Raw genomic sequence first — 24,412 nt, forward strand, 5'->3', positions numbered from 1 at the left:
TGAGGCCCCATGAAGGGCAAGGACTTGCCCTAGGTCACATGGCAGAATCTGGGCTAAAAGCCAAAACCCTATCTCCCAGCAGCAGCCAAGAGGCCTGCTCCAGGGAAAGGCCAGAAGGAGGAAAGGACACAGGTGGAGCTGGGTGAAGAGGTTTAATGTGTAACAGTAGGCCAACTGGGGAGGGCAAGACCCCCAAGGCCCCAGCCCTTCTCCCATGACGCCCCGGGACCTGTGTGCCTGGGCCAGTCCTATGCCTGCCCCAGCCCTGAGGCTCCCTGGTCCCAGGGAAGGATGGGAAAGAAGCTGGATGGCTGAGGGCTCAACCCCAAGAGTTCAGGGAGGCAAACACAGGAGCTAGTTGAATTTGGCCTTGGAGAAATCCATCTCTGGATGCTGATCCATGAACCTGGAGAAGTGGAAGAAGAAGGTCAAACAGGCAGTCCTCCTAAGCCAGTTCGGTCTCCCAGTTTAGATGTCAGGTCTAACCTCTTTAGAACCCTAGGAAACCTGGAGTCAGGCTGGGAAGGGGTGGGGTCCCAGGTGTCTGAGGCCCACTGGAGGCCCTGTGGCTGGAAACAGTTGCCAACACTGGACACACTTTTCCTGTAGGTGGCAATGACTGCCTGTAACCCCTTGCTTCCTACCCTGAGTCAGCTTTGCCCTAAGAGTGACCTCAGCAACTGATTAGGGTAGGTAAGTCAAGGTCATAAAACCATAAACTTGGCTGGCTCATGCTGGAAGGGGGCAGGGCAACTCTTAAGTCCTGCTGGGTGACCCCACTCACTACTGTCACCCAGGTCTGAGCTTCAGGTACCCACCCTACCCAAGTCCCCATCTGAGTTGCTCACTTCTTTAGAATCTCCTGTTTCTTTTGCTCATCCGATGTGGGCAGCCCCATGGATTTCTGCCTCTGGTCGTACATCATTTTTTCCACCATGCTGCGTGTCTCACTGTCCAGGTCTGATAGCTGCAGGCAGGCAAGGACAGTGAAGGTCAATGTCTAAGACTAAGGTCCCTCACCTCCTTGCCGAAGCTCTTCCAACCAGCCAGGGCTCACCTTGGAGTTCTCAGGGTTAATCTTCTTGGTATTGATCTCAGGATCACTGGACACCAAACGGCTCCACCATTCCATCTTATTAATCTGTAAAGAAAAGGACACCCAGTGGTAGCAAGCTGGGGACCTTCACTCTGTGCCCCAGCAATCACCCTTCAACCATTTCAGAACCAAATTTCCTCCCATCCACATCCTGTACCTGAGACTCCCACAAGCCTGTGCTGGGACCAGAAATATAGATAAGCCAGACCTCTGCTGTCCTAGCAGCTGGGGGAGACAGACGCAGAGGCCAACAGTGACAAACAGCATCATAAAGGAAAGAAAAAGCTGGATGCTATGGCAAATACCTGTAATCCCATTGGCTCAGGAGGCTGAGGCAGGAGGGTCACAAGTTTAAAGCCAGCCTCTGAGGCCCTAAGCTACTTAACAAGTTACTTCCTGTCTCAAAATTAAAAATAAAAAGGGCTGCGGATGTAGCTCAGTAGTTAAGCACCCCTGGGTTCATTCCCCGGACCAAAAAATAAAAGAAAGTATGGAGGGAGACAGTCATGCATGGTGGAGGGAAAGAAGCTAAAGAGTGAAACCAGGCTTCTTGGTGACATGGGTTTAATCCCAGCTAACTGGGAGGTTGAGGCAGAAGGATGGCACTTCAAGGCCAGCCTAGGCAACTCAGTGAAATGCTGTCTCAAGTTAAAAAAGGGCTGGAAGTATAGCTTAGTGATACTTGATTGTCTGGCATGTGCAAAGCCCTGGGTTCAATCTCCAGTACTGCAAAAACTATGTCCCTTGATAGAGACCCCTTTTATTTACTGCTGTGTCTCAGCTCTGGAAAGGCAGTGAGGTAGAGAAGGTCGGCTTCCTGAGGGTAGACTTTTCTACATTTTGCTCACTCTTCTCTCTCCAATCCTTAGAACAGCAAGCACATGCACAGAGTAGAGGTTCAAGTATGTGTGGAACTGAAAGCATGTGCAAACTTGATGGAAAGGCAGAGACTTGGCACCAAACAGGGTTCAACTTGGACTCTCAATCACAGCTCTTTCCTGATTCCAAAGTCCCCTAGTATGGCCCAAGTGGATCAACAGGTCCCTACCCGTCTTGTCAGCACCCATGCTAGGAAACCAGATCTCACGCACCTTCTCCAAATGCACTGTCACCACCTTGCCATCCTCAATGAGCCAGGAGCTCTCCTCCACCTTCACTTCGTTGTAGAGTTCCCCATCAATGACTGCTGGTTGCCCCTTGAGTCCCACCCTGAGGTGCCGCCGCTGGATATCCACCACCACGTCCTTCCCCTTCAGCCGGAAATTGACACGAAAGGGCACTGCCAACTGCATGGACACAGACAGTCAGGAGAGGTCTCTTGGGGCCACCAAGACACCAGGTTGGTTCCCTGACCTCCACCCCTGGCTCCAGTCACTCACATCCAGCTCCGACAGGGTCTGGGTCCAGCGGTAGTTGGGCAGGTCAGCCCCATTGCCCAGGTTGGGCTTCAGTTTCCCTTTGTCCTTCTCGTCCTCTTCCTCCTCCTCCTCCTCAGCTTCCTGCTCACAATCGGAGGTGCTCAGACAAAGACCAAACTCCACTGGGCCAGGCCCACGGCTGGCACTGGGCATATAGCCACAAAACAGACCTGGCCCCTGTCCACTTCATGCAGGGGTAGATAGACCCAATACCCTAATCCACCAGGAACCAGAGGTAAAACTAGTTCTGATCTCTAAGAGGAACTCAAAACTATTATACCCATGTGACAAAGGACATGGCTGTACCCACAGACCCCCAGCCTACTTTGGATGGTGCCCTATATAGGCACTGCCCTCTCAGGGTATTAGGCTTTCTACGTAAGGCCTAAGGCTAGTGGGAGCTGTTTTGTTTTTTAACCCATATCCATGTGTTCTATGTCTGTGAATCAGATCTTGAAATATGGGGAGGATCCCTAAAGCTAGGGGTCAGAGGATGGTAAATGAGGGCATTCCAGAGGACTAGAGAAAGGCTAGTTCTCAAGTCCCTAACTAGTCCCAAGTGTCAACAATCCATCTCACCTGCTTCCCTGGTGAGCCAAGGCTGCCATTCTTGAGCTGGGCCTCATGATTCTCTGCATCCTTTTTCTGTGGCAAAGAGTACAGCGGTTGGCAACACAGTCCCCACTTTCTAGTGCCAATGGAAATCTAGGGGGGGATAAAAAGGGAAGCCCACCCTAACCTGGTCAATCTCCAGCTGCAGCCTCTCTGCCTCCTCGTCAGTCAGCTCCTTGATCTGTGGCCCGGGGGTCTCTGCTTTGGCTTCCTTGGCCAACCTGGCCGCCCTTTCTGCCTTCTCCCGCCGCTCAGTCTCCTGCCGTGCTCGCTTCTCCCGCCGGGCTTTCTGTGCCAGCTGGTTGTGGTGGTTAAAGGTCTGTGTGATAAGCTGGAAAATGCAGAGAAGACAGTAAGGACAGTGTCCCAAGACCTGAAGTCCAAGTTTATCTCTACCTGCTGGGCACTGGGCAAAGCACTGTACTCAGAACTTGTTTCCTTGCCTATAAAGCGGAGATAGTACACTTATCGCAGAGTAATAATGAGAATACCTTCAGCCTGGCACAGTGGTGTATGCCCATAATCCAAGGAACTTGGGAGACTGAGACCAGAATCACAAATTCAAGGCCAGCCTCAACAACCCAGCATGGCCCTAAGCAATTCTGTGAGTCCCTGTATCAAAATAAAATAGGGCTATGGGTGCAACTCAGTGGTTAAGTGCACGTGGGTTAAATCCCTGGTACCAAAAAAAAAAAAAAAAAAAAAAAACCAGGCTGGAGCCAGGGGCATAGCTTAGCAGTACAGCACTTGCCTAGCATGCTTGAAGGTCCTGGGTTTGATCTCCAGCACCACATGAAAGAAAAGAAAAAGAAAAAAAAAAAAAGTAAAGCTGTTACAAGCAGAATCAAGCATCAGCCAGCCCCTTTAAGGGGCAAGTTGATCCTCTACTTCTTTTACCTGTGTGTGTCCTGTCCCCAGAAGCAAAGCCCCACTCAGGCAGCACCACACCAGAATGGCCATATTAGCAGAAGCCAGAAGTTTCCTAGGCAAGAGGCTGGTCTCCCTCTCCCTAGCCAGCAAGCAATCAATTTTAATCCCTTCCTCTCCCATTAAGCGTTCCCAGGATGCTTCCATTCCACAACCTGCTAGCTGACCTCCCTGCCACACTGAAGTGCTACCCGTCTTGTCACCTGTCACTATCTGGCTGTGAGGCTTCACAAGTGAATAACTTTGACTCTTTCTAAGCCTCTCAGGTTCCTTATCTACCAGAAAGACTGAATATGAAAGCACTCATCAAGAGCTGGATACAATCAGTCCCTTGCTTGGGTACAACAAGTCATACATAATGTGCTGGCTTCCCACAACCTTGACCAGCTGGGCTTGTGTGTACATAAACTAGGGGGAATTGGGAGAAGCACCTTCAACACAATAGAAAAACAGTGGCAGGCCAGCAGCTCCCAGCGGGGCTCCCCTGACTGACAGTCCCAGGATCACCTGGAACCCGTTAGTAATGCTAAATCTCAGGCCCCACTCCAGACCTACTAAATCAGAAACTCTGGAGTGTCACCCTGAGGTTATCTCTCGGTGCCTCTCTAAAAGCAGCCTTGGCGTGTGCTATTTTTTGCCTAGAACATCTTCATCCCCACTCCCAGGTTATCCAACAAGCTCCTACTCACTCTCCAAGACCACTTCAAATGTCTCTTTGACTTTTACCTCCAGTCCTTCAGCAGGTGCCACATTACCCAACATTACCCAACCCTGTGACCACCAATACATGGCACACATGCGAACACCTGAACCTGGAGACCTCACAGAATACCCACCAAGTGATCAGTGGTATAAAAACCATCTTCTAAACACCTCTGAATCCGAGCAGGTGGAGAAAAGGATCTGCAAAGGCTCAGGATCACAGAAGTCACTCACAGGCTGCCAGACCTGGGGTTCTGTCAAATACCAATGGATTCTGATCCATCTGCTTCCATTCCTCAGGCTACACCCAAATGCAGCCCACATGCCACACCATAGGAGTGCCATACTCTGAAATGATGAAGGCCACCAAAAGCCCCCACAAAGCACATGAGTTAATAAAACTATGGGGGAGGGGTGAGAAATGAGCCACCTGAGGGCCATTCTGTTGTCAAGAGGAACAACAGGTCATGAGACGGTGACACAGCAGACTGTTCAACCACAGAGCCTTGCCCAAGTCCCTAATCAGGGGACCTTGAACTCAAGCCATTCACCAACCTGCAGCCAAGGGGAGGCGTGAACAGGACCCTCCCCTCTCCCAGTTCTATGAATCATGTCACATCCCATTTGTCTTATACCTTCCTAGCTCCTGGAGGTTAAGTGAGGGCAGAGATGAAGAGTCAAGGCCAATCACAGTGGCCTCTGACCCCTCCTCCTACCAGAAGGACATCCTTGGCAGTATGGCAGCCTCCACAGAGGTGCCAACCAAGAGGCTATCATGGAGTCACGCTTCATGCACTAGACATACCTCTAGAAAAAACAGTCCAGCAGGGTGGGGAAGGGTCTGAGGGGGCTGGGCCTGCTGGGTGGGCACATGTGAGCACAGGCTTTCCCTGGCTGGGCTGAGTGATGGGGAGTAGAGTGGTTCTCATCAGTCTGGCCAGGGCAGACTGCAAAGTCATTTAAACTGAACCCAAAGGCATGAGGTCCTGAACTCCACCACCCTAGAAAGAGGGTACCCCGACACAGTTGAGGGAGAGGACACATTCAAAGAGTAGACAATAGCGCTGACTCTGGTGGGGAATCTCAACAACGACCCTACTGAATTCCTCCCTACCTGAGCAATTCTCCTGTCCCCTAGCCCTGCCCCACCCCACCCTTCCCCTACACCACAGCGAAAGAGCTGGAACAGTACACTCACCTCTGCCTTTCACCCAATTGCCCAAAACGGGCTCCTGGAGAAGGACCGAAAGGTGACAGCTGGGGGATGCCTGGGGAGGCAGTGAGAGGAGGCAGATCCTCACCTAAGGCACAGATCCAAAGGTCCCCAGCACTGCAACTACCAGAACATCACTGGGGGCCACTGCTGTGATGCCCAGAGCCAACCTGGAGTCTCTGCACCTTCACCCACAAGTCAGTGTCCTTGGCAACTTTCTCCTCCCCTAAAGCTCCCACCTTGAAGAGCAGAATTACCACCCATCCAGGTGCCTGAGGCACAGTCTCAGTCTGTGAGTATCCACCTGGTACCAATCTTACCAGACTCAACATTCTGCCATCCTGGCCACCTCAGGCTGGGCCTTATCACTCTCCCTGTCTGGACTTCCAGCAAAAGCAGAAATAGCTCTGGTGCAGAACCACCCCAGCTCCCCCACAACCCACAGTGCAGCCCTAGTTCCTCAGCCTCTCTCTGCTCAGGTCCTTTGGTCTGCTCTTTGTTGACCTTGACCTCCTGGGAGTTCCTCTTCCTCCTCAGATCAGACCCAGTTTGTGCGGGTCATAGGTATGCCCTCTCTTGGTGGATTAAGAATTTCCCTCTAGAATTTTTTCCCTACCACAAGTTTCCTACTGTGCATCTTGTCACGGTGCCTCCTGCACCTGGGACATTGTCCTGCTCCTCAGCCATCCCAATCCCACTTCAGCTTTCAGGCCACTCCAGTGCTGCATCCTCCCCCAAACCTTTCCTGATTCTCACCAACTAAGTGCCCTCTCTCTTCCTGAGGGCACCACAGAACTCCACCTCAACTCCTCCATCAGCACTTTTCCTCCTTGAATTTAACCATCTAGGTCTCTGACATATGGCCCTTAGAAACACCACCCTAGCCTGATTTAGCTTTGTAGTACCCAAAATACCTCAAACACTTTTCTGAGGGAAGAATTTTATGAAACAGTTCTTGCTAAAATGCTAATCCATTGGGAACTATCCCTGTAAAAACACAGAAAATTTAAAGAACAATGACACAAAGAACCCCCGCATATCCTCTACTGAGAGCCAAGGACAGAAAGACAGACAGAAAGGAGATTCACATTAAAATAGGACAAAGGATTTGGGAAGTATGGTATGGCATAACAAAGAAACAGACTACTATATGGGCATGCACAAGCAATGGAGAGAGGGCTTAGCACCGGAGCTGACAAGAGTCTCAACATTATTATCAGGAGCCAAACTAGCCCGTGTCCTTTGACATAGATTTCCCTCTTGGCTTAAGTCAGTAAAAACAATTCCAAGTGCCCGAAACACAGTTTACTCAAGTTCATTAATTTATAACAAAAATGAGGGGGAACCCCCTCACTGGTCACTTTTGGATTGGGAACCAAGTAATTATCCCAAAAGCTGTGAGGAAAGAGCTTTTCGTGTGTGTGCTCTGTCTATGAGTTCAAGACAGGTCTCAGGTAACCAAATGGTTGGTGAGGAAAGTTTCACCAAGAAAGAAAGAATGTAAGTATCAGCATTTTGCAAACCTTGAGGAATGAAATAGATTTAGGAATGATTAGTGATTGTTAACATCACAAAAAGAAACAACCAAAGGAGATCAGGCTGGGATCAGTGGTAAGTGCTGGCCTAAGAGGGCCAGACACTGGGTTCAATCCCAGTGCCACAGAGAAACAGAGAGGGAGAAAGAAACAACCAAACATCGTGTGCTCCTCATGGAGTACACATGACCGTCTATAAACACAGGAGAGGAAAAACAAAAATAAAAACAAAAACACTCACCTTGAGCAAATCAAACCTTGAAATACATCTACCAACATACAGGAACTCCAAAGGACAAAGAAGCATAAACAAACACCACAGGGATACAAGAGACAATCAGAAGCACAGGCAGTATTTGGTCCATACCCCAGGTTTCTGACACAGAGCTCCTAAATCCTTTGAACTTCCTAAGTAAAAGGAGCCTCTTTTGTTCTAATGAGGCCATTCTTGTTAGGACTCTACACATATAGCTTCAGGATAAAGACTAGTTGCCAGTAAGACCACCCAAGATCAGAAGATTGGATCTCACAGATCCCTTCCCAACACAGAGAGGGGACGTGGAGATTGAACTGACTGCTTAATGGCCAATGATCTAATCAATCATGCCTATGTAATGAAATTTCCATGAAAGCCCCTAACACCAGGCATGGTGGCACATGCCAGTAATCCCAGTGGCTCAAGAGGCTAAGGCAGGAAGATCACAAGGTTAAAACCAGCCTCAGCAACTTGGCGAGACCTTGTCTTTAAATAAAATATTAAAAAGCAGGGCCCTGTGGGGGTGAGGCTTAGTGGTTAAGCACCCCTGGGTTCAAACCCTGGTACTAGACTTCATTTCTGGATTCTCTATTTTGCTTCACTGGTCCATTTCTCCTTTCAGAAAATACTACACTGATTTGATCACCGTGGCTTTACTGAAGTCTGCAATTCTTTATTCATAATTCCTAGCCCCAAAAGTTATTAAAAACTAAAAGCATTTTATATTTTTTGTTTGTGATATGTAGATATTTATAATATTGATTACTCACATTTGGTATGAAGATTGATATGACTTCTCTGCAGAAATATTAAGGCGTTTGCTTACAGGATGCTATTTCTGACCCCTGGATCAGGGTACACTATATGCAATATGCACAGTATATGCAAAAATCTTGCCTTTCTAAAACCCAAAGAATTCCAAATCCCAAACAGATCTGGCCCCAAGGAGTTCACAAAAATTATAGGCTGTATTCTCATATGCCTGTCACTTCATCTATTATTACCTTTTTTTTAATCCTTCAAACAGTCCTCTGATTTAAAGATTAGCCTCTCTCATAAGCAGGAAAAATTAGGCTCAGAAACTTAGTGGTCACAAGGTCACACAGTTATAAAGTGGAAGGGATTGGGGGAGCAAGATCCACAGACACATCTGTCCAACTCCAGAGCCCATGCTCTTAACCTCTGCACTTGGAAATGATGCATCCAGTGGCTCTTTGCATAGTATATAGTCAACAGAAGAGCTACTGTGCTATAAATGATGACCAAGTGGCAATGCTAGATAGGTTTCTACCTAAGAGTCTCACCAATCTCCTGGGAAAGAGTGATCCCAAGGGAAGACAGCCTAGATAAGGCTGTGAAAACCTCTAAGGGACTAGTAGACATTTATTATCCCGTAGCTACCAGCATCCCATGGCAGTTCTGAAACACCATTCCTCAATGTTATTGAGTTCACCCCTTGAAAAAAAAAATTCACCCCTCTTCTTCCAGCTCCCTCTAACTCAACCTTCACATGTCCAATATCACTTCCTCAGGAAACCTTTCCCAAGCCCCAACCAAGGTTAGTCCCTAGGTTAGCCCTTGTTTTGTGTCTCCAGAGCAACTGTCCTCCACCCACCACTTTTTCACAGCAATTTTTTTTTTGGCTACACCTAAGAGATCCATAAAAACCAAGACCATGACTATATGCACATTGTAATCCTGAAGGGTTTACCTTAGAACTGAACATGAACAAAGTATTAAGAATTCAATAGGGCTGGGGATGTGGCTCAAGCGGTAGCGCGCTCGCCTGGCATGCGTGCGGACCACATACAAACAAAGATGTTGTGTCCGTCGATAACTAAAAAATAAATATTAAAATTCTCTATCTCTCTCTCTCTTAAAAAAAAAAAAAAAAAAAGAATTCAATAAATAGTCAGTCAACAGCAGGCAGCGGTGGCACAAGCCAATAATCCCAGTGATTTAGGAAGCTGAAGCCAGAGTATCTCAAGTTCAAAGCCAGCCTCAGCAATAGCAAGGCCCTAAGCAATTCAGTGAGACCCCGTTTCTAAATAAAATACAAATCAGGGCTAGGGAGGTGACTCAGTGACCAAGTTCCCCTGAGTTAATCCCCAGTACCAAAAAAAAAAAAAAAAAAAAAGAAGAAGCAGCCAGCCTCAGCAATGTAGGGAGACCCTATCTCTCAAAATAGAAAAACAAAGGGCAGGGGCTGGGGGTTGGGGTCGTGTGCATGTGGGGTACCAGGTTCGGTCCTCAGCACCACATAAAAGTAAATAAAATAAAGGTATTGTGTCCATCTACAGCTTTTAAAAAAAAGGAGGGGGGGGGGCAGCCCTGGGGATGCAACTCAGTGGTTAGTGATTAAACCCCTCTGGGTTTAATCTCTAGTTTAAAAAAAAATCACAGAGAAGGATAGGAATGTAACTTAATAGTAAAGCACTTCCTAGTATGAGCAAGACCCTGGGTTCAATTCCCACCACTGAATTAAAAAAAAAAAAATTATGGGACATAAGTGAATAAAGCACCAGTAAGGGGCTTTACTGTCAACCTTCTTCCCTTCTGTCAATCACTGGCATGGTTCTACTAAAAGTTCCTATCATGCCAAAAGGAGATCAGATCAGCTTTTCTTCTGATGAGAAAGACTTGCCCAAGGGATAGAAGTCCCCAGCACTCACCTTCTCTGCCATCCCCTCTTCTCCTCCAATGAAAAAGTCTGTTTTGCGTCGAAGGAAGCTGAAGAAGGTGTTCACAAGCTGAAAGACAGAGGAATAAGACTTAGAGCTATGGGGGATCAGAGTCCTCAACTACACAAAGCCACTTCCTTACTCTAGGAGCGAACTTGGTTGACTATTTCACCCGAATCTCCAGACTGAGACATCTTCCCAACAAGCCCCTTAGCCATTTGCACCAGGAAGCCTACCCTAACCTTATATAAATCACTTGAAAGACGGAGTTCTCATTTATTTATATCTGTATGCCCACCTCACTTTCCTTGTAGTGCTAGAAGTAGCCTGAGCCTATGGAACACTGTTCTTCTACATCCAGGCCTGAAATGCCTAGGCCCAGCTTTTGTCTCCAGAAAGTATTAAAAAAAAATCCATCAAGAGTCCACTAAGGGGCTGGGGATGTGGCTCAAGCGGTAGCACGCTCGCCTGGCATGCGTGCGGCCCGGGTTCGATCCTCAGCACCACATACAAACAAAGATGTTGTGTCCACTGAAAACTAAAAAAATAAAATAAAAAAAAAAAAAAAAAAGAGTCCACTAAGTAACTAGGACAGAGTCAGAAGGAGGGGAGCAAATGAAGCCACTTCAAAGGTTAAGATAAACTATCTCTGGTTGGAGTATCAAATAACCAAGTGATTAAGAGATGGATTTACGCATCACACTGTAATCCCAGGGAGGCTGAGAGGAGGAGGATTACAAGTTAGTCTCAACAATGTAGGGAGACCCTGTCTCAAGTAAAAATTTAAAAATGACTGGATATGCAGCCCAGCGGTAGAGTGCTTGCCTAGCATGCAGGAAACTCCCCCTTCTTTTTTTCTTTGGTACAGGGGATTGAACCCACGGGCACTTAACTGCTGAGCCACATCCCAAATCCTTTTTATTTTTTGAGATTAGATCTTACTAAATTGCTTAGGCCTCACTAAATTGCTGAATCTGACTTTGAATTTGAGATCCTTTTGCCTCAACCTCCAGATTACAGGTGTGCCACACCACATCCAGCAAAACTTCCTTTTATTTCTCAAGTGGCTCTAAATCTGATGCTAATCTAACAGTTCCAATTCCTGCTTTTAAACACTTTTTAATTTCATTCACTCCCAAATCCATTTTGAAAAGAAATAATGATTTTTAAAAAATTAATTTTGTGTCAAAAACTTAGGAAAATGGAAACAAGTAGACTTTTTTTTTTTGGTACTGGGAATTGAACCCAAGGACACTTAACCACTGAGCCATGTCCAACCCTTTTTTGTATTTTATTTAGAAACAGTCTCATTGAGTTACTTAGGGCCTCACTAAATTGCTGAGGCTGGCTTTGAACTCCCAATCCTGCTTCAGCCTCCTGAGACTTTTCACACTTGCAAATTAGACCTTCCCCTCCCCACCCTGAGAATGGCGGCACATGCCTATAATCCCAGGGGCTCGGGAGGTTGAGGCAGGAGGATTCCAAGTTCCAGGATAGCCTGAGCAACTCAGTGAGACCCTATCCCCAAAATAAAAAGGGATGATCTCAAGTTCGAGGCCAGTTTTAGCAACTTTGGTGAGACCTTCAGCAATTTAGCGGGACCCTATTTCAAAATTAAAAAACAATAACAAAAAAGAACTGGGGGGGCTGGGGATGTGGCTCAAGCGGTAGCACGCCCGCCTGGCATGCGTGCGGCCCAGGTTCGATCCTCAGCACCACATACAAAGATGTTGTGTGTGTGGGGGGAGGGGCGCGACTAAAATAAATAAATAAATATTAAAAAAAAAAAAAAGAACTGGGGATGTAGTTCAGTGACAAAGCACCTCTGGGTTGTTCAATCCCCAGCACCAAATAAAATTTTTTAACTTTTAAGAACGGATGGAAATGCAGCACAGGGGTACAGCATGTATGTGCCAAGTACATGTGAAGCCCTGGTTTAAATCCCTAGCACCACAAAACAAAAACAAAACCTTCCTCCTTAAATACATGGTTACCACAGGAACCTAAGGGGAATGGAAAGCTCAGAGAAAACCTGTCTTCAGTGAGTCACAAAAACAGCAACGGAGTGTGGAAAGTACACTGGCCTAAGGAGCCTGGTCTTGCCTAAGTCAAGAGACTGGCAGATGATCGTAAGACAAATCCCTGTCGCTCTCTGGCCCTCAGCTGCATTTCAGAACCGAGAGTTCTTCCCTGATATCAACAGGCTTTCCTACCTATTTCTGTTCAAAATAACTCCCAAGTACAGGATTCAATGTGTAGTCCAGGGGTTGTGTGGTTGCCCTAACATACACAAGTCCCTATGTTTAATCCCCAGCACTAAAAAAAAAAAAAGAATCTGTGCTAGTTGATGCTTATCATTCATACACTATGTGTTACTGGTCTGGTCACTCAATAGGAATTATGTGTTTAAAATGCTCTTTGCCAGTTCTGTGATGGCAAGGAAAGGTTTCCACTCCTGTATCTCCAGGATCCAGTCACGGAAATGTCCAGCACACATTAAGCACTTATGACAAACGATTGTTGAATTAAGAAAAGAAGCCCTGTTACTGAGAACTCTATCCTTCACTTCAAAACACGACTTTCTTCCAGTTTAAGAAAACAGGGATTCGCGGTTCCAGCCCACAGATAAGGAAACTGAGGACTGGCAAATGCAAAGGTCTCCAGTTGATAGGTGGTGGAAACCAACTGCGAATACACGTTTCCTATCCCCCCCCCCCCCGAAAGCCTATAAAGGCCACGTGCTAACATCACTCTGTTCTCCCGCCCACTACGGTAAGCTGGCTCCAAGTCTGGGTACATGCAAAATTACAACGTCTGAGATAGTTCAAAGGATGCTCTTCGGCTTCAGGCATCAAGGAAGAAACGGGGCAAGAAGCGTGAATAGTACCCAGGGACGGATCCTACGGCTTTAGAGGAAATACAGGGGCGAGTTCGAGGAGGCCAGAATTTTTAAAATATAACTATTGAGGAGCGCCAGAGGCCCAGAGGCCAGGATTGATACCAGAGGGGTGAGCCCCCAGCGAGATGGCCGGACCGGAAGCTGGTGCACGGCGAGAATGTGCGGGAGATCCCAAGGGCCCACGAGACCCAGGGGTCGATCTCGGCTCGCACTGGCAGAGAAGGGCAGGGGGAGCGTGGCTAGGGCCGCTGGGCCAGGCGGGCCCACGCCGCGCGGGCCGTTACCTCCTGCACGCCGCCCTCGTGCTGTTGCGCCATGGCCAGCAACATGCCGTCGAACCGCTCCTCCTCCTGCTCCCCGCCCATTGCGCCGGCCCTGACCCACACTCCAAGCTCCGCACTAGCAGTCCCGCACTCTCCCGGCTCCTTCGAGTCCTGTCGGGCCCAACGGCTCCACTAGTCCCCCTTCCGCAGAGGAGCCGGAAACACGCACGCGTCCCGCCGTCCAGGCCCGCCTTCTCCCTCTCTTCCCGCCTTCCTCCCGGTCTGCGGCCATTGCCCGCCCGGCAGACAGCCCGCTTGGCCGACCATTGGTCGACGTGCTGAGCCAATCAAAGAGTGCGTCCCTGGAGCGGTGGGCGGAGCCGAGGGCCCGGGAGTTTGGTTTGAGTTGCTATGGTCACCGGATGCTTTGGAGCCTTCTAGAAAACCCTGGGCTCAAATGTAGTGAATGGTGATGGAAGTTAAAAAGGGACAAGGTTTGTTTCTCCGCCTTACTAGTGATCTCCCAGAACTTGTACAACAATGGAGTTGAAGATGTCTTTTGTCATGTTTTCCAATTCTACGTGAGGCAATTGAGACCCAGAAAGAAAGCAGTTCTGTAAGAAACAACCTGCTTTCATCATTATCATCACCCTTCATGGGCATTGTACAGGATCCCAGGCTTAGAAGGTTTTTGGTTTTGTTTTTTTCGTTTTTTTTTTTTTTTTGGGGGGGGGTTGTGTGTGTGTGTGTGTGTGTGTGTTGCTGAGGATTGAACCCAGGGCCTTGTGCATGCGAGGCAAGCACTGCACCAACTGCGCTATATCCCCAACCCACTTAGAAGGTTTAATGTTCTTCTATTGCAACCTTGAAATTCTTAATAATTTTTTAATTAAAATTTAAGTTTTTTAATTTTTTTTAAGTTATAGAGGGTCACAATATCTTTATTTTGTTTATTTATTTTTATGTGGTGCTGAGGATTGAACCCAGTGCCTCACATGTGCAAGGCAAGCACTTTGCCACTGAGCCAAACCCCAGTCCCATAATGCTCTAATTAAAAAAAAAAAAAAAAAGGAATGGCATTGGTCTCCACAAATAATGTCACGTGCAGGTCCCAACTCTCTTATGCAATGAATCTCATCATCTTGGTCTTCAGGAATTCTTTTTTTTTTTTCTTGAGAGAGAGAGAATTTTAATATTTATTTTTCAGTTTTCGGCAGACACAACATCTTTGTTTGTATGTGGTGCTGAGGATCGAACCCGGGCCATGCCAGGCGAGCGCGCTACCATTTGAGCCACATCCCCAGCCCCTTTTAACACATTTATAAATTACTCCAACTTTGCTTTAATGTTACTTGTTTTTTTTTTTTCCTAATTCTGTGACCTCAGTTTTTCCTGTTATCTTCCCAACTTTCAGCACATGTTCACAGTAAGACTTGAAGATTGCTGTTCTTGTTGTTCCACTTCCTTACCTTCCGTCTCTCCTCAATTTGTTGAGAGCCACAGCCGAAGGGGCCCCAGCAAACTTCCAGATGCCGGCTGATGATTGGCTCACAGCCAATTCAAATACGAGTAGATCAACTCAAATCACTTAATGACTTTCAAAAGTTATTAGGAGACATAAATTGGATAAGGCCTTATTTAGGTATACCAACAGGAGAGTTGGGACCTTTATTTGATATCCTAAAAGGTCCATCAGATCCAAATTCACCCCGAATGTTAACGCCTGAAGCAAGAAAGGCATTAAAAATCATTGAAACATATATGGAAAATATGCATTTGGATAGAATTGATATAAGTTTGCCTTTATTATTTATTGTACTACCAACAAAAAATATTCCTACAGGAGTATTTTGGCAAGAAGGTCCATTATTATGGATACATTTATCTTATTCTCCTAACACTATTCTTACTAGGTATCCTGAGGCTGTAGGACAATTAATACTCAAAGGAATAAAAGCAGCAAAGGGAGTGTTTGGAATTTCTCCCAATAAAATTATTACTCCATATACTATGAATCAAATTGATGAGTTAGCTAATGAGTTAAATACTTGGGCAATAATCATGTGCAAATCTAATGTTTCATTTGATAACCACTTACCATCTAATCCTTTATTGTCTTTTTGGTCATTGCATCCTGTAATTTTTCCAAAAATGACAAGAAAAACACCTATCATGAATGCTCCAAATATATTCACTGATGGGTCAAATAATGGTACAGCAGCAGTAGTTACCCCTGATCAAACTTTTACATTTTTAGTACCCAAACAATCAGCTCAAAAGGTAGAGCTTAATGCAGTTTTACAAGCTTTTGTGATGTTTAAAGATTCTGTATTTAATTTATTTTCTGATAGTCAGTATGTAGTTAATGCTATAGTATCTCTTGAAGATGCTGGTAGGATTTCCCCTTCTTCTACTGTTTTCTCTTTGCTTTCCACTACACAAAGTCTAATCTGGGACAGAAAAGAGCCATTCTTTATAGGACATATCAGGGCACATACAGGATTGCCTGGAGCCCTTAGTTTGGGCAATGATTTAGCAGATAAAACTACACATGACATACATATTTTCTCTACACTAGAAGAAGCTATAAATTTTCATAAAAAGTTCCATGTCAATGCTAATACTTTACAAAAGCGTTTTAAAATAACTAAGGAACAAGCTAGACAAATAATAAAACAATGTCAAAATTGTGTGACCTTTTTACCACAAGTTAATCTTGGAGTCAATCCTAGAGGATTGATACCTAACCATATTTGGCAGATGGACGTCACACACTTGCCAGAATTTGGAAAATTAAAATATTTGCATGTTACAGTTGATACTTCTTCTGGATTTTTGATGGGCTCCCTTCATGCCGGAGAAAAAACTAAAGATGTTATAGCTCATTGCTTACAAAATTTTGCCATTGTGGGTGTTCCAAAATAGTTAAAAACAGATAATGCCCCTGGTTATACTTCTACCTCTTTTAAACAATTTTGCTCAACATTTGGCATTACTCATATAACAGGAATCCCATACAATCCACAGGGACAAGGCATAGTTGAAAGAGCTCATCAAACTATTAAAATGTACTTATTAAAGCAAAAAGAAGGAATTGGGAAGGGGTATATATTCCCCAAAGATAAACTTAAAATAACCCTTTTTACTCTAAACTTTTTAAATTTGGATTCATCAGGACTTAGTGCTGCGGAAAGGCATATGTGTCCAAAAAATGTACATAAGCCCAAGGTACTTTGGAAGGATATTCTAACAGGACAATGGAAAGGTCCTGACCCAGTAATTGTCTGGAGTCGAGGGTCTGTTTGTGTGTTTCCACAGGGAGAACAGCAGCCGATTTGGATTCCAGAGAGATTAACCAAGGTCCTGACCCAGTGATTGTCTGGAGTCGGGGGTCTGTTTATGTGTTTCCACAGGGAGAACAGCAGCCGATTTGGATTCCAGAAAGATTAACTAAAGCGATTTCTACAGACCAAAAAGAAGATGATTTGGCTCAAATCCATAACAACTGATATCCAAAACTCCAGTTTGGCTATTCTTACATCTGCAACAGAACCAGGATGCTTTTTTCAATATCTATTTTATTATTGCCCTTTGCCATATCATGAAGTTCTATTTTGTTTTTTGAGCTCATACAGACCTAGGTTAATGTTTTGCTGATCAGTTCTATTTTTTGACTATAGAGTTTTTAAACATTGCAATGGAGATTTCACCTGTAAAAAGTTATAAGGCCTTTACTATAATGTTATGTGTTGTATGTATTATATTATGTGTGCACACTTGTGTTTTGTGTTATATGTTTGAATGTACGTATGTCCATATATCACATATGATGAGCGCTCATGATAAAATGGATCCAAATTTTTTTTTCACATGATTTATATGGTTTAATTTAAATTGGGTAAACAACTGTTGAGGATTGTTTTAATATGTAAACAAAAAAGAAGGTTAACAGATCTGTTTGTTTACTTTCACCTTTCCTTTTCATTATATTTAATAATTCTCTTGAAGACAATGTAAATTGTTAAGAAAATTGTTTTCTTTTAGTGCCTTCTGCAATGTTACATAATTTTTTCTTTAGCCATTATTGCCAGAATTCCTGTCTTCATCCCAGTACTGGTGAAGTCAAAGATAAAACCAATCTACAGCTTCTGCAATAGCCATCACTGAACTGCTTGCAGAACTTGCCTGGACACATTGTGAACTCACCTGTATGCATTGTGAACTATTTGTTGGTGCAGCGACTTGTGGTAGTGTTGGGGTATTTTTGCTGATGATGTCATTGGTGGTACAATTTTTCCAAAAGGAGCCGTCAATTGGCTTGGTGTATCTTCCTCCCTTCTGCTTGTCATGATTGTCCAGCTAAAATTTGGGGGCCAACAGAGGTGAGGCAAAGAACCTCACCCCCCCGCTGGTACAAAGACCTCTCCACAGGTGTGGCTGTATACTGGATCGGTAGTCAGTGACGGGTAAGATCCAATTGCAATGGTACCAACCTAAGGGCCATATGTACTATTGGACAACCTAAGGCAGGCACGGTCCCTAAGCCACATGCTTGTTGTTTAAACAGAGAGGGGGAGATGTTGAGAGCCACAGCCGAAGGGGCCCCAGCAAACTTCCAGCTGCCAGCTGATGATTGGCTCACAGCGGCCCCAGCAACATCTAGCTGATTGGCTCCTTTGCGGTGATGCTCATTGGGCTGTTTCCCTGCCCTTTCAGACCACGGAGCTGCTCATTGGGGGACTTTTTTGGCTCCGCCCACGTGACCCAGCCAATCGGCCTCAAGAGCAGGAGGATTGTGGGAGGTGAAGAGAAGCTTGAGTGGGAGAGGGAGGCTTGTGGAAAGCTGGTGGTGGCAGTTGAGGCTCTGAGGGTTTTTCCTGAGAGGCTGTTTTGTTTGGCGTGTGTGGTTCTAAAAATAAAGTTAGTTTCTTTTGACAAGTGGCTCCTGATTGTGCCCAGCCAGACTGCGGCATCAATTTACTCAAACTTGGGTTTTTGTTTATTTGTTTTTGTTTTTTTAAATTTTTTTAGTTGTAGTTGGAGACAATACCTTTATTTTATTTATTTTTATGTGGTGCTGAGGATTGAACCCAGCATCTCACGCATACTAGGGGAGCGCTCTACCACTGAGCCACAACCCCAGCCCCTGTTTGTTTGTCTTTGTTTTTGTTTTTGGATAGGGGTACTGAACTTAGGAGCACTTTACCACTGAGCTACATCCCCAATCCTTCCTGTTTTTCTATATTAATACAGGGTCTCACAAAGTTGCTTAGGTCTGGGGTTGGGGGTTGTGGCTCAGAGGTAGAGCGCTTGCCTAGCATGTGTGAGGCTGGGTTCGATCCACATAAGAATAAAGCTATTGTGTGCACCTACAACTAAAAAATAAATGTTTAAAAAAAGTTGCTTAGGTCCTCACAAATTTTCTGAGGCTGACCTCAACCTTGTGATCCTCCTGCCTCAGCCTCCCAAATTGCTTGGATTGTAAGCTTACACCACTATGCCTGGCTCAAATTGTCTTTTCCTAAAAAGGCTCAGGTAAGGTTACAATGCTGCCAAAGCCAATGAATCACAGTTATCTTACTAGACCTCTCAGCTGAGAACATGACCAACACTGATACTTCTCCCCACTACATACAACAAATGAATTCCTCCCAGAGTCTTCCCCATTGAGCTAAATGGTCTCTTTAAGCACCCCCTGGCCAAAGTCAAACCTTCTACTCATCCACTCTTTTTCACAAGCCCAAATGTAACTCATCTAATTTTTTAGTAGGTTCCTGTCCCCTTCTCACCTTACTGTGAAGAAAAGTGCCATTAGTAACTCCAGTCTGAGCCAGGGTTACCTTTTGCTTGGCAACTATACCTACAGTTTCCTTGCTGATCTCCTTTTCTTTTTTCTTTGTCCATCTGTCATCCATGCTACCCAGCAGCCACAGCAGTCCTTCTGAAGTATAAGCTAGACCTTATTACTCCCTTGCTTTAAATTAGCCCTTCAATGAACTGCCATTGCATTCAGGATAAATGCCAAACTTCCAGGAGTGGCTTCCTGAGGAACCACACCATCAGGGCCCTGGCCACCTCTTCATCTTGTCCTGCTCTGTTTTACTTTCCAGGCTCCCTCTCTAGCTTCCTTCAGCTCCTGAAATGTCTTGCCCTAATTCATAGCCCTGTGTCTGCCAACTCCTTCTCATCCATCAGGTCTTAACCCAAATGCTACTGGTGTGAAGGCTTGACTGGACCTGATTATCAGATGAAGTCTCCATCACCGTGACTTTTGTTTTCAAGTGCCCTCTGCTGAACAGGGCACCATGACGTACATCGTAATAACAACTCTGGAGGATAAGGCAGGAGAATCGCCAGCCTCAGCAATTTATCAAGGCCCTTAGCAACTTAGAAAGATCCTGTCTCAAAATAAAAAGAAAGGAGCCAGCCCAGGGGCACACACCTGTAATCCCGGCCCAGAGGCTCTGGAGGCTGAGGCAGGAGGATCTCAAGTTCAAAGCCAGCCTCAGCAAAAGCAAGGTGTTAAGCAACTCAGTGAGACCCTGTCTCTAAATAAATACAAAATAGGGCTGGGGATGTGGCTCAGTGGTCAGATGCCCCTGAGTTCAATCCCGGTATCCCCGACCAAAAAAAGGGCTGAGGATGTTGCTCAGTGGTTGAGTGTCCCTGGTTTCAATCTCTGATAGCACCCCCCTCAAAAAAGAAAAGACTGAATATGTGACTCAGTGGGTAAGCACTGATTAACCACTGATTCAATCCCTAGTACCCCCCCCCCAAAAAAAAAACAACTTCTAAGTGCCCTCTGTTCATCCTTTTTTATTACTTACTACAATTGAAATATACAATTAAGAAATTTTGGTTCCACATTCATTTCCCCTCACTGGAATATAAATTTCATAGAAACTAGCAACTATGTGATTCATTTGAGCATTTAAATCAGAGCCCAAAACATTGTAGAACCTCCAAATATATTTGGTGGGCCAGGTCAGTGGCACATGCCTGTCATCCCAATGGCTCAAGAGGCTGAGGCAGAAAAGTAGCAAGTTCAAAGCCAGCCTTAGCAATTTAGTGAGTCCCTAAGCAACTTTTAATAAGACCCTAAGAAAAAAAACAAAAGATAGGGCTGGGGATGTGGCTCAGTAGTTAAGCGCCCCTGTGTTCAATCCCTGGTATACTCCCCCCCCAAAAAAAAATTGGGGAATGAATAAATGGTCTTTGCCTGATGTCATTAACCAATTGTATACAATGTCAGTAAAGTTTACTGACTTGTTCTTAAGTGTTCAGTACTGCACTAAGTACTTATTTGGCTGAAAACACCCTTCCTATGTTCCTATGATATGAATGCTGTTTTGAATCTCATTTGAGAATGAAAGGAAGAAAAATGAAGTTACATACCCAAGGTCACACAGCTGAAAGGGAAGAGACAGGATTTAACCCAGTCAGCCTGACTCCAGAATCCACTCCTTCCCCACTTCTCCTTAGGGTTCTACCCCGTGAACTGACATTCTGATTTTAGAAAGCAGTCCCAGGTACTTCTATAATGTGACTCCTCGCTAAGAGACTAAAGCCTGATCTTGAGCCTTGAATTCACCAAGACATTAGATGTTGCCTAAGAAGTCCTCTCGGTGGAAAGCTGGTGACTTTTGATTGCATGTGCATTTGAACACTACCCACAGCAAACAAGTGGGTGATCGTGACACTATGTCATCTGAAAGTATGTGGGTGGTGGAAGAGAAAAAGTATATGTGTGAAGCAAGATGCGAATCTGTGCAAAATTCTTTCAAGCATCACATGTGTAAATTGCCCTTTCATATTGATACCAACTCAAATAGAAACTTCTTTCTTATAAAGAATATGCAGGGCTGGGGTTGTGATAGAGTGTTTGCCTAGCATGCATGAGATCCTGGGTTTGATTCCCCTAGCACCACAAAAACAAAGACAAAACTAAAAAGTATATGGCATATGTAATCATAGATATTCCTTGCACAATTTTATTTTTTTAAATATTTTTAGCTGTTGATAGACCTTTATTTCATTCATTTATTTATATGTGGTGCTGAGAATCAACCCAGTGCCTCACATATGCTAGGCAAGTGCTCTACCACTGAGCCACCACCCCAGCCCCAGTTTTCTTTTTTGATAGGAATTATACCAAATATCCAGGCAGTGGTGCACATTTGTAATCCCATAGATTGGGGAGGATGAGGCAGGAGGATCACAAATTGGAGGTCAGCCTCAGCAATTTAGCCAGATCATGTCAAAACAAAAATGGGTGGGGGATGTAACATAGTGGTAGAGAACCCCTGGGTTCAATACCCAATGCGGAGAAAAACAAAACAAAACAAAACAACAAAGCCCTGTACTCTCCTTGCAACTTTCCTGTTTGCAGTTGCTTCAAAATAAAAATAAACAGATCACTACCTGAAATAGAATGAGAGGAGCAAAGAAAATGCAGTTAAACCATGTAGGCACATTTTGTCAGTCAATTGTTAAGACCACTATTGTAAATATAGTAAAAGTATTTTGTTATTTTGGATTTGTGATGCTTATGGGGTTTTTGTGTTGTGGGGGGTTTTTTGTGTGTGGATGTGTGCACGTGTGTGCATGTGTGTGTGTGTGTTTTCTTGTACTGGAAATTGAACCCAGGAGTACTTTACCACTGAGCCAAATCCCCAGCCTTTTTTATTTTTAATTTTGAGACAGGGTCTCTCTAAATTGCTTAGGGCCTCACTAAATTGCTGAGGCTGGCTTTGAATTTGCAATACTCCTGCCTCAGCCTCCTGAGTTGCTTGGATTACAGGTGTGTGCCACTATGCCTGGCTTCTTGTCACCCTTTTAAATATGAGGAAACCAGCTGGGCATGGTGGCACACGTTAATAATCACAACAACTTGGCAGCCTCAGGAAACCAAGCCACAGAAAGAAAAGAGGCTTATTCAAGGACAACCGCTAAGTGAAGAAGCAGTATTTGGACCCAGGCAATCTGACTCCAGAGTCTTCTTTGAGGGGAAGTTATGAAGCTTCAGTGAAATAAAGGGGACATGACAGCAACTTTAAAAATATAAGGATCAAGCTGGGCATGGTGGAACATGTCTATAATCCCAGCTACTGTGGAGACAGGAGGATCACAAGTTTGAGGCCAGCCCTCAGCAATTTAGTACGATCCTGTTTCAAAAGTATAAAGAGTTGGGGATGTTGCTCTGTGGTAAAGTGCCCCTGGGTTCAATCCCCAGTACCCGCCCCCCACACACACACACAAATCATTCACAAATGAAAACGCATGTCTGCCTGTCTTGGGGTACTTGGCCCCTTAGCTAGAGAACAGTAGGAAGCTAAATCCCCACACTGCATTTCAGAACTCCTTTGACATCCAGGACCTTGCTCTGTCCTCACACAGCCCTGCAGGAAGGACTTAGGATCACAGATGGACAGACAGATGGACAGATGACCAAGGATCAGCCCAAAGTTACACAACTGGCTGAGAAGTGATGGAGCCAAGAGCAAATGCCAGCTCTGATGATGCCAGAGCCTCTCTCTCCATCCAGGGCACCAGATTGCCCAGCATGTAGCAGGCTGGACCTCCAAGTCCCCCTTTCTCCCACTCCTACTGTCTGAGACAGATGCCAGGACAGAGGAGCCATGGGGCAGCAGAGCAACATTTCTGTCCAGGTCCCAGGTGGGCATCTGCAGAGCAGGCCGCAGCGGGGCAGTGTGGGTGAGCAGCTAGCCACCAGATCTGGGAAGCTCAGGCCTTGGCTGCACAATCGGGCCAGTGGATCTGGGGGAACAAAAAAGGACTTTGGGACAGACAAATCTGGGCTCTGTCCCTTTGTGTTTGAGTGACCATGGGCAAGGCACCTCACCTCTTTGAGTCTCACAATGTAAGTATCTAGCCTCACAAGGAAGCTCTCAATACTTGTATAAAGTGACTGGCACATAGTAGGTGCTCCGTAAATGGCAACCATATTTCATGATCATTCTCTGAGGGTTTCTCAGCAGACATAACCTCTCAGGAGTTGGAGGAATCCAGGCTTGGGACAGAGAGTTCTGAAGGACTTTATTCCCGCAGGAGCCCAGAACTGGAGTCAGAGAAGGGGACCTCTTAAACTTCACAGTGGACAAAGTCCTCCCAGTCCCCCAGAGTCCTGGCTGCTTTCCCTGCAACCTGTTCCTTGCCACAACAGGAGCAGGGCCCCCAAGGTTACGCAAACAAGTTAATGATAAGGCACTTCCAGGGTGTCCTTTGCATTCAAGGCTTGTCCAGCTCTGTGGCTGGTTTCCTGGCTCTGCAAGAACCCTGGTCTTGGGGAGGGCTTGTGGCTTAGCGGTAGAATGCTTGACTAGCACGTTTGAGGTGCTGGGTTCAATCCTCAGCGCCGCATAAAAATAAATAAAATAAAGATATTGTGTCCAACTACAATTTATATATATATAAAGAAAGAAAGAACCGTGGTCTTGTATACACAGAAGAGTGGGCACCAATAGAAACACCAGTCACAGCCACCTGCTGATTGTGCACCTGAGGCCTTGGTGCCCTGGTACAGCCTGGGTTAATGACCCTGTTTATCCACTTGAGTCATCCGATAAGGGGCAGCCAGGCCAGCAGGCCGCAGCCCTGTGCCCTGCACCAGCCACTTTCATTGACTGAAGCGATAGCAATGCCACGTGGAGCTCCCGATTCCCCCTCCCCCGCCACTTCCCCACCAGTCCAGCCAGGGTCAGTGTGTGTGCGAGCACCTTGTTTTTTTCAATGAACATGACTTCTGGAGTCAAGGTTGTCGGGCCATCCTCCCTCCCGCCCTTTGGCGGTA

General features: G+C 45.7%; 1 protein-coding gene across 1 annotated transcript; it reads right to left on the reverse strand.

The window, feature by feature from the left end:
* Nucleotides 1–135: 135 nt before the first annotated feature.
* Nudc (nuclear distribution C, dynein complex regulator) lies at nt 136–13,827 on the reverse strand. The gene is made up of 9 exons (XM_046469200.1): nt 13,624–13,827; nt 10,432–10,509; nt 3,254–3,457; nt 3,094–3,159; nt 2,476–2,595; nt 2,188–2,382; nt 1,058–1,141; nt 849–967; nt 136–406 (listed from the first exon to the last, which is right to left on the reverse strand). Exons 1-9 carry the CDS (start codon nt 13,702–13,704, stop codon nt 355–357), a joined length of 999 nt encoding a protein of 332 aa, XP_046325156.1. The 5' UTR covers nt 13,705–13,827; the 3' UTR covers nt 136–354.
* Between the last annotated feature and the right edge of the window lie 10,585 nt (nt 13,828–24,412).

The sequence above is a fragment of the Marmota monax genome, unplaced genomic scaffold, assembly GCF_021218885.2.
Source record: "Marmota monax isolate L192 unplaced genomic scaffold, Marmota_monax_Labrador192_F-V1.1 WCK01_AAM20220418_F8-fsc00008, whole genome shotgun sequence".
In the NCBI taxonomy this organism is placed as follows: Eukaryota; Metazoa; Chordata; class Mammalia; order Rodentia; family Sciuridae; genus Marmota; species Marmota monax.

Coding starts and splice junctions, on each gene's coding strand:
- Nudc (XM_046469200.1), bottom strand. CDS start 13,704: ATGGGCGGGGAGCAGGAGGAGGAGCGGTTCGACGGCATGTTGCTGGCC. Junction 3,458..10,431: donor AAGAGGGGATGGCAGAGAAG/GTGAGTGCTGGG, acceptor TGCATTTTCCAG/CTTATCACACAGACCTTTAA. Junction 2,596..3,093: donor TTGGCTCACCAGGGAAGCAG/GTGAGATGGATT, acceptor GATTGTGAGCAG/GAAGCTGAGGAGGAGGAGGA.